The sequence below is a fragment of the Limulus polyphemus genome, unplaced genomic scaffold (assembly GCF_000517525.1).
Source record: "Limulus polyphemus unplaced genomic scaffold, Limulus_polyphemus-2.1.2 Scaffold5, whole genome shotgun sequence".
In the NCBI taxonomy this organism is placed as follows: domain Eukaryota; kingdom Metazoa; phylum Arthropoda; class Merostomata; order Xiphosura; family Limulidae; genus Limulus; species Limulus polyphemus.
The window spans coordinates 255,507-266,260 of record NW_013665615.1 but is presented as its reverse complement, the minus strand read 5'-3'; the positions used below and the strand labels follow the sequence as shown (position 1 = coordinate 266,260).

General features: G+C 34.8%; 1 protein-coding gene across 1 annotated transcript in view; it reads right to left on the bottom strand.

Annotated features, from left to right (window-relative positions):
* Window positions 1–29: 29 nt before the first annotated feature.
* The window catches only part of LOC106473798 (Down syndrome cell adhesion molecule-like protein Dscam2), a 63,581-nt gene continuing 52,856 nt past the window's right edge, over window positions 30–10,754 (bottom strand). The window contains exons 13-15 of the mRNA XM_013934507.2: window positions 9,677–9,856; window positions 9,080–9,285; window positions 30–1,925 (exon numbers count right to left, since the gene is read on the bottom strand). Of these exons, the coding sequence (XP_013789961.1) occupies window positions 1,875–1,925; window positions 9,080–9,285; window positions 9,677–9,856 (437 nt within the window). The 3' untranslated portion in view covers window positions 30–1,874. The remainder of the gene's footprint in view (window positions 1,926–9,079; window positions 9,286–9,676; window positions 9,857–10,754) is intronic.

Genomic DNA, 10,754 nt, shown 5'->3' with positions numbered 1-10,754 from the left:
ATATATATATATATATATATATATATATATATATATATATATACATACACACACACAAACAGTAGTTGTCTCTACATGATCAGTTTAAAAACAGATTTCTCTTCATGCAGTCATTAAAATCAACATAAAAGTTTGCTCCCCCGAGCATTACTGTTTAAAATAACAGTGCTGCTTTACTTGTATGTTTTCACTTTATTACATTCTATATAACTACTAATATAAATTTTTACTAAAATGTGTACATGTTTGAGCCATTACCAAATACAATACTGTGTTTATTAGTTTATACCACAAATGAAGAGTGGAATACCATCACAGTAATGACTGGGAGAAAAACAAGTTTCAAGTACCAGGTCTATATTTTTATCAGAGTAATACATGGTTAACTCCCCATTTAGTAAGTACCTGGTTCCCAGGAGAGTTTTGCACTGAAAAAACTTTGTTTCATCATACTTTACCTCGCTTCTCTTTTTCTTATTTTCATTATCATTTAGATTCTCTATACAAGACACTGGAGATCTAAAGGCAATTAAAGTTTAAAAATAGAATAACAGTGCCTCAATTAAACATGAAAAAAAAAATTAACAGTTTTAAATGTGGTATGAGCTGTTAGAGAAAAAAAATTACCAAACCTGTAAGTGTACTGTGCATGTATTTAGTAATGGTCTGCTCTGCTTCACTGGAATCTCATATTAATGAGCAAAATTACTTTTGAAGGTATTTACAACACATTGATTAATGACTTCTATCTTCAATTTGCAGCAAATAAACTTAAATAAACTAATAGGCTTCATAATGTACAATATACGAATCTAATCAAAAAAGCAATTTGTCTAATAAATTTAATAAAATACCTAAAGTGGAAATAAAACACAAATGAAACAAGTTTGTTTCAACTTCACCATTTCTTAATTGTTTACTGTGAAGTTAATATAATGTTTTACTATTCCTATGTCAATTTAGGTTTATTTGTCTTGTAAATTCCCTGAGAAGACTATTTGAAGGTGAGTACTCTGTTTCTCAACATTTCTTAAAGAAATGGATTTTTCTTCAATATTACTGGTGGAGGATAAACATTAAATTCTAACAATTTGTTAAAATGTCTTCATCATTTCATATTAGTATGTGCTGAAATAGTTTTTGTGGTAAAGAAAGTTATGAAAATATTGCTTTCGCAAAAAAAAAAAAAATCAAATTTTGTGCACTGTACAATGTTGTAATAACAGGTATTTGCTTTGGTATTAATCCCCAAAAGCATTCTTTCGCTGGTATATTTATATTTTGTTGTTAGGAAACAATGTATGAAATAACAAAAATGCCTTTTCTTTCTTTTTTAAAAAGCTATGTCTACTAATGTACAAATTTGGCATCTTTTGCTACATGATCACAAGGAAAGAATTCCATATAAATAGTTCTTATAAAAAACAAAAGCTTAATAATGCAGTTTTTTTTTTTTGCTGTTTAACTTCTAAAAAGAACTATTAAATAAAAATTACAAAAAAACTAACTATTTCTAAACAAAGTACTTTGGATAAAAAATTAAACATTGTTGATACCAAATTCTTCTCAATTTAGGTTTAACATTTAGCATATAAGGAAATTACCAAGAACATTTATATAAACAAAAACTTTCTTCAACATTACACACTTATGTTCACAGTAGCAGCACAAGTCTATTCATTCCTACTGATTTCTGTAGATGGGCTGTACAAAGGTGTGTAAGTCTTTTTCAGTCTCATTCATAACACTTTAGAGCTAATATTATGAGATTATACACTGAAGTGATGCATTGTTGTAGTTCACTTATCACTAACTCAAGTATGGCTTTGCCACAGATGTGAGAAAACAGCACCATAGAAGAAGGCAGAGATTTTTCACACTGTTGCTTTGTCAACATTTGACTGAATAGTGGGGACACTTTTTGGCTGTAAATATAAAGAACAAGCTTAAACAATGAATGTATTTGTCATGCATTAAATAATGGTTTGATGTGCTTCACTAGAATTCCACAATAATGAACAGAATTACTGTTGAAGGTACTTACAACACACTGATTAATGACTTTTACCTTCAAACTGCAGACATCATAAACAAGTATTTATACCAATAACAACATTTTACTAACTTACAATCTTAAAGTTAACATTTTCTTACACTGATAACGTATTTCTGATAGGTACTTACCTCCATGCACACAAAGGGCTACCTCGGTCGTTGACTGCCCAGTTGAGTGCACCAGTCTTTATACTCCACCAGTTTTGCACCATTTCTGAACATGTACATATCTTATGACTAATCTTCACTAATAGTATTATGCTACCTATAATGTCACAACTAGCTCTCTCTGCTATTCCCGCTCAATCCTCGCTTTCGAGAGTTGGCAGGTACTAGAATAAAAACACCAGTTTTAATGAGGAGAAAGGATGGGAAGTGTGTGAGAGGGGTAAGTACATATTGGAAATACATTTAAAGTGTAAAAAAATTTAACTTATGAAATGGACTTACCTCCAAAAAGGCTAGAATCCCACACTGCAAAAGTGAAGGGCTAGTGTCGGTATACAAAGAAGAAACCAAGCAGAAAGCAATCACCCAGAATGAATGGGTGTGCTTGGAGATGAAAATGAAGCACACCTGTGGAATATAGCATTACTTCTGAAAAAGGTATGCTCTTCACCCAGGAATTAGGATAGTAACATAAAATGGGCAGAAAAGTTAATGCTTGCACAATTATAAGAGTATTAAGAAGGTACAAGCTGTATCAACATATAATGAGATAAGAAAAAAGGTTACAACAATAGGTGGCTAGGGCATGTGGACCATGTAATCAATACCCAATAACCCCAACCATAAGTAAACAGAGTGCTGTACATCAAGCAACCAGAATTACGAAAAGGAAGTGAGCAAATGGTCATAACTAGACAATCTCCCAAAACCAGTGTGGGAGCAAGAAGAATGAGAAACTGAACAGGGTTTTCTTGTTGCCTCGACTCAACCATAAGAACAGGGAAAGCTGTAACCCGATATTACATGCAAAATCAGAACTGACTCATCCATAAATGCAAGGTAGAGACATCCTTATCCGGAATTATGATAAGGACAAGCAGTATTCGCCCAACTACAGAAACAGAGTGCAGATGTCCCATTGCTGATATTACCAGGAACAAAGTCTCTTAAACCCAGCTGTAGAAGCAGGAAAGAACCTTCTGCAACCAGAATTATGGAGAAAAGAGGTGTCTACTGCAAACAACCATAGGAACAGGGCATTATTATCCTGAACCCGGAATTATTACGAGGATCTCACGTAGGCTGGCCCCAAATAATATTTGATCATTGGTTTTATTGAGTGCATCTGGGGGGGAAGTGCCCTTATCTCCTGAGTGAATAAAAAGCATAATTATAGTAACACTCACGAGGAAGCCTCCATGGTCTACCACCCCAGCAACGGGGAAAGTAGTAGGGACTTCCATGTTCCACTCGTGGATGGTCCACTAAAGATATAATTATAATACACAGATATAGCAACTAGTGGTCTTAAAACACGCCATCTTAACTTAGAGCATTATATAGTTATTGCACTGAGTGTGAGTTTGAGACAAAGCATACCTGACCAGGCAACACCCACCACTAGGTGGGATCCATAAAGAAGCTTAGGGAAGCTAAAAGGAAAGGAAATGAGCAGACTTACCCCAGTTAAAGGCAAATGGATGTGTGCAGAATCGCAACGGGAGGAAGCCGATATCCACCAATGGAAGGAACAGCCAGTTCGTGTATATAATGAATGACGAAAGTATTGGGAGTTGTCCACATACCAGCCTGGATAATTTCTTCCAAAGGTAGGCGAAGGCGAGCAGCTAAGGACATGGTAATGTGACGAATTTGATGAGAAGAGACATTGTGGAGATGGCGACCTTTCATGGACTAGTCCAAATATGCCATCTTGGCAAGTTGACGAACCCAACCAGTGAGAGTTACTGGAAATAGATCACGGGACACAAAAGTGTTCCAAGAAATGAATAGTCAGGAACGTGAACCCTGAAAGGAGGCAGTAAGAGCCATATAACACCTCAAGGATCGAACTGGACAAAGAAGACTATCCAGATCAGAATGGGAGTACAAGTGGGAAATCAAAGGTAAGGAAATGGGTTAGAAAGACAAACAACATCCCTAGGCCACATAGGTCTTAGGCAGGAAGGACCAGTTAGGGTAGAGGATCACACAAGAGAAATGGTAAATGGTACGAGAAACATTAATGTCATAAATATTGGAACAACGGCATCCATAGGCAAGGAGGAGAAGGAAATAGGTCTTAACCCTTTGGGTGTCGGCTTCTAAATTTTTTCAGAAGGTAAGACTGCTCTCATAATATTTCATTCCAAGGAACAGAACTTATGGATGAAATTGTTTAAAATTTCACAAGGACATTTCTAAAAGTACGTAGTTTTAGAAAATAAAATACTTAAATTTTTTTTTCTGCTATTTCTAATAAAAAAATTCCTTATTTAATGTAGCTATTTGCACTAAGACTCTGAATAGTTCACCTGTAAGGTGATTTTTATAGAAAGTATAAAAATGATATATATTATCTTAGTTTTTCACATTTCATTTGCATAATCTCTAAAACCTCATAAATGAATATCGAAAATTTTTAAGGTAAATGTTTATATTTTATTGTCCATTTTCTCTACTATATCACTAACTCTTATCTATTATCATCAACATACAGTGCAATGAAATACAACTGTTTTCAAGTCTTTTTTTTTGTCATATATATAATTTCACATCTTTATCTTTTCACTTTTTTAAATTCTCCTTTCAAATTCTTTGTCATTTACTTTCTATGAAGACACGTTAACCAATACTCATGGGGCTTTATGAAGGAATTTTGGCAGACTCCACACATAGCCTCATTGAAAAAACAAGATGGCACTTACACATGCATTGTGTTTATTCAGCTTTCCCAATCCAGGTGACAAGTTAAACATATAAAAATCATTCAACCTTTCAATTATGAATTTTAAAATACAAATAATACATTATTAACTAAAATTTAAAAGTAAAACCTAAATGGAATTTAACTGTCTATCAATCTAATATGTATAAGGCGAGAAACTATAGCTAAATGCTAGGGACCTCGCACTTGACAATGAACTATTTATTTGAATGTTTATTCCTGTAAACCAAGAAACAACTCGATATGTATTTATGTACACACACATATATGCACAAATATTTGTTGTTGTTTTTTTATGATTTTAATGCTGGCTTTATAAAAATCCTTCATGAGCAGGGCGAAGGAGAATATCAATATCCCTGAACACCCCAGTTTGGGAATACTTCTTTCCTTTAAAAACTAAATCCTTGTTATGAAATGTTTCTTTTTTTCTTTTCTCTAAGTTACCCAAATAGACGGAAATCTGATTTTTCTATTGTTATATGCATGCCATTCAACTTCAACTTCTGGATGAGGGATAGAACTTTGGATAGAAGTCAGATCAGAGGGTAAGCATAGATTTGAAGACCCATACAATCCTTATTGAATGCATTTACAGTCAGAGCCGATGGGTGTGGAACGAGAGATGAAAAGGAAGGAAGTTTGGTGTGTGGCAAAGGCATTGATAAGCAGTGTCCCCAGTTGAGAACACATCCACCAAAAAACCTGTGGATGAAGGGATCACTTTGTGTGGAAAAAATCTGGATGGGACAAGATAAAAGATCAACAACCAGATTCATGGCTCCAAGAATATGGCAAGCTAACACCACCATGTCGTGATCATGGGCCCAGAAAAGAAGATTCAGAGTCCAAAAACACAGATCTAGATGTGGTTCCACCTTGCCTGCCAATATAATTGGCAACAGCAAAATTGTTGGAGTGGGCCATAACCACCATCCCCCGCAGGAGTGAAAGGAAATTGGCCAAAGCCTGATGGACTGCCAAAAGCTAGAGGATGTTGAAATGGAGTGCAGACTCCTTTACAGACCACAGACTGGAAATATCTTGAGAGTTGGGGGAAAAAAACCAACCCACAAAAGATGCAATCAGAAACATATGTAATTCTGGATGAGGTAGAGGAATGGGAACCCCCACCATGGTCTGATCCCAGTCAAGCCATTAGGCTAAGTCCACCCTAATCATGGAATGAAAGGTAAAAGGATGGTCCAAAGGATACAGGGAGACATTTCCATTGAAGTGAATGCATATGAGCTTGAACCATGGGAATGAGGGTTTCCAAGGAAGCCCACATACCCAAAAGAGATAGAATCTCTTGAGCTGTGAGAGAAGGAGAGGTAAGGGCATGACTGAGGTGTGAACTGAAGAAAACTCCCAAATGAACCAAGTACTGAGTGGGGGATAAGAACAAACTTCTCCTAGTTGATAAGAAAACCCACCCATGCTGCTTCCTATAGAAGCAAACATGTGTGATTGTGAATGGGAATAGATGAGCAAGTGCCAGTCATCCATATAATGATGAGTGCAAAGATCCAGTGAGTGAAGGTGATGAGCAAATAAGCGAACTGCTTGACAAAGCACATAAGGAGCTGAAGAGAGACCAAACAGAAGTGCCCTGAATTGAGAACAATTGACCCTCGTGGATGAACCAAAGAAAACGATGACTCTGGAGCAAAGGGAATGTGAAGATAGGCATCTGTCATGTTGAATTTGGTCATCCAGAGTTGCAGTGAGAGATAGGACTCCATAGCGAAGCCAGGGAGCTCTAGAAAGGAGTTCAGCTGGGACAGATCTATAATTGTTCTCCAATCACCCATCTTTTTTGGGGGCACAAAGAGATGGGGATAAAAACCTGGATGAGTGGGAACCACCCACTTGGCAGCTCCTTTGTGTAGGAGATCTTGAATGGCCTTGGCAAAATTACTGAGAGAGGAAGGATCCCAAGAAGGATGAAAGGAAATTGGGGACCAGAACTGAAGGCAAAAACCTTCTGACAGAACCCACAGATTTGTCGTGAATTGCCACCACATGGTTGAGAAGTGGAAAAATCTGGCTCCCACGGGACAGGAAACCTTTGCCGTGTCACCAATAACCCTGGCATCTGTCCAAAAAGGCATAAGTAAAACAAGGATAGGGGGATGGAAATGTAGAAAAGGGGCCTGTAGAAGATCTCATAGGGAGGAAAGGGGGAGATAAACCCTTCCAGTAAAGCATTTTTCCCTAACAAGTCCCAACAGCAAAGTAGCCAGGTATTGAGAGAAAAGGCAAAGGCCAATAAATGAACCATGGTGGCCCAAAGGAGGGTGCTGAGCTCTTCTGAAAAGACACCAGGAGATTAATGAATGGCCTCAGATATTATTTGGAGGGAGGAAAGGTAGTATAAAAGTGAAGTCAGGGATTTCTGGAAAACTGTACCTGATAGAAGTGGACAGAAGCCGCAGGATTTGAGCCCCACAGGGGAAGGAAAGGATCTAAATGCTAAGAATCCAAAAAAGGAACCGAGGCATGATGAAAAGCCAAGGCATACTGATTCAACAAACGAAGGAGATATGGCAGGCCTATACCCGACTGTAGTTGATCAGACAATCTTTGAGAAAGAACACTAATGTCAGGAAAAGAAGGAAAAACATAATAACTGGAAGGTGAACTTTCAGCCAATAAGGCAGGGGAAGAATCATAGGCTTTTGGGGAAACACGTAAAACATGACATACCTGATTGACAAGTTGCAAGAAGAGAGTGGGAGGTGAAATGTGATAAACCAAAAAAGGAAGGTGAGAGAAAAATAGAGCCCAAATTTTCTTTCTCGTGATGGTAGACCTCCTGAGAAACATGGTCAGGTAGACGATAAGAAGAAATTGCTGGATGATTGTAAGACTAACTCCCTGTAAATCAAGGCTTGAATTTCCTCAGCATATAAAATTGATCCCGTGTCTTGGGAAGTCTTCCCATGTGCACTGTCCTTTATGGTGGGAATATCATTGTCCACCACATTAAATCTCGAATTCATATTAAAAACTTAGAATTCGAAAACAAGAATTTAAGTGAATGTAAAAGTGTAGAAACAATTGAAAACAAACATGAAATTTAAAAAATTGTGAGATTAAACTTTGACTGAAAAGGTAACCAAGCACAATCAAAAACTGTAGTCACACTCAGAAAAATTAAAAACACATCTAAGCCGTGTCATGCCAATCGAAAAAGTGAGGATTGTGCATGAATAGCAAAAGAAGCTGGCTGCACCATTATAGGTAGTGCAATACTATTGGTGGAGAGTAGTCGCGCTGATATGTAACTGTTGAGAAATGGTGCAAAACTGGTAGGGTTTAAAGTCAGGTGTGCTGATTACTAAAATTATTTCAGTAATGCTTAGAGGGTAGTCAATGATTGAGATAGCCTTTGGGATGAGAGGAGGTAAGTTCATCAGAATAATCAGATTATTTACTTAAAGAGAAAATCAAATGCTATAATAAGCAGATTTAATTCTTAGTGTGATAACAATACATTAAACCCCTGTACACCTTTTCTAGAAAATGTCTCAGCTCTTTATTAACTCAAACTAAAAGCTTTACTAACACTGTTATATTTTCACAAGTTTACTTTTCCTTTTAAATATTTTCATTCTTGCCATTACAATATCTTAATCATTTTTAAAATAAGAAAAATAAAATAATACCTCTTCATCATCTTATTTGTTTCAATTAAAAATGTAACTAAAACAACATTTATTCTACATAATAAAAGTACATGTATTTCTAACTTTATCATTCTTCAACAATAAAAAATGTTAGTTTTACTTAACATAAGATCAAACTTATGGATCCTTTGCAGTAGCACCTCTTTTAAATGCAGTTTTATTAACTTGTTTTACAGCTTATTATTATAAAATCTAACATGCATAAGAAATTGTTTACTTCACATCTATGAGACTTCTTTACTTGTGATACAATAACCATTGTATATTGCATTCAAACTTCTGTTTTTTCCTCCTTTTTTTCTACATTTATATAGAAACTTAATTTCACTTAAAACAAAACCAAATAATAATAATAAATAATTTTGTAGACTTTAAATATGCAATCAAATACACAAGTGTCAAATATTTTATGCATGCAAAAAACTTGATTACTTACCTCTTGAAGCATACTTTTCATTTCATCTAAAACAGTTTCATATATTGGCTCTTCAGTCATATCAGATCGTTTTGTTTTTAATGTAGAATAGGCAGAAGAAGGTGGCTTCTTCAGAGTACTCTCACTGCGTGGGTGAATGGGCGGAGACAATTCCTGACGTCGTTGCATGGTTGCAGTGTACTTGAAGTTTGGATCTCGTGAGAAATCTGCCAAAGAAACAGCTCTTACATTTTCATCAGCTTAAGATGTTAAATGAGTATATATATATAAAATGCTTTATATCAACTGCATTTATAAACAAGGCAAAATTGCATTTCAATTAAATTATTAATATCTATTTATCAGTAAAAAGTAAATAAGCAAATTAAATGTAACATAAATTATATGAATCTCAGTTTCATGAACATACATGTATGTTTCATTTTATACTATGAGTAGTACACTTGGTATATTATAGCCTTGTACTTCAATAACAGACTACATAAACATGTATTTATATCAAATAACAACAGTTCATCCATCAGTAAGATTTTCGTGAATGAAAATTACTAGTATCTTTTGAGGGTATATATATTTACAAAATAATATAAAACTTACCTGCATAGGGTTTCTGGACTGGAGGCCGTGACCTCTTGGTTATCATACACACACAAATTGCTATGGCTATCACAACTACTATAACTGCTGCTGCTACCACTGGGACTACAATGTACAGAGTTTCTGACAAGTCCAAGTTGTGTATACTATGTCCTGTATCTGCATTGTCAGTTTTTGTTACTGGAGGGAAAAAAAATTAATTTATAAAAGAAAAATATAACTAATAACAATCTTCCCATATAATTATAACCATTAATATATGATAGAGGTTGATAATAAATACTATACAAAAATAACTGTACACCTCTTACTGTCTAAAGCTCAAAGGAATATAGGAAAGGTCATTTCAATTTTTATTATCTAACAATCATTAAAAAAGATAAACAGTCAACATATAAGATGTCAAAAATGAGGATCAGTGTTAACAGGCATGACTATCATACTAAATAGATATTTTGTTTAAAAATAATAATAAAGTTTAACTATCGGAAGATCTATTTTTTTCTAGATATTTCAATGAAACACTACTTGAATATTAACTCTCATACTTATTTTAGGGCACTGATCTTGCCAGTCCACTTTTTTTCTAGTTTTGACATTTTCTTGATCTCAAATATTACATTTTTATTTTAAACTTGACAGCTCAATGCAAGTACTAACTGCCAGGCTTTTAAAAATCTTAAAATATACCAACATAGAAAAATATCAAAATTTATTAATCAAATTCAAAAATGCACTGTAAACATACCAACCATTATCAGAAGTGGTAGGTATTATAACAATTAACTTTTATCTATCAATGCTTATAAAAGTATATACCAACTAAAAATAATGAAACATACATGTGTACTTCCATTTACTAAATATATTAGACATACATCAAGAAATATAGTTTGTGTACGAAAACACAGCAGTGCATGTATAAAACATTAAAAATGTCACTCAAGCAACATACCAAATTAGCAAACGAAACACACGTAGAAGTTTAACCCCTTCAAGTCAAGTCATGGGTGAAATGCCATATCATCTCATTTGTTGATTCACATTCAAAATTTTATTGAACTACTATTTCCTGAAT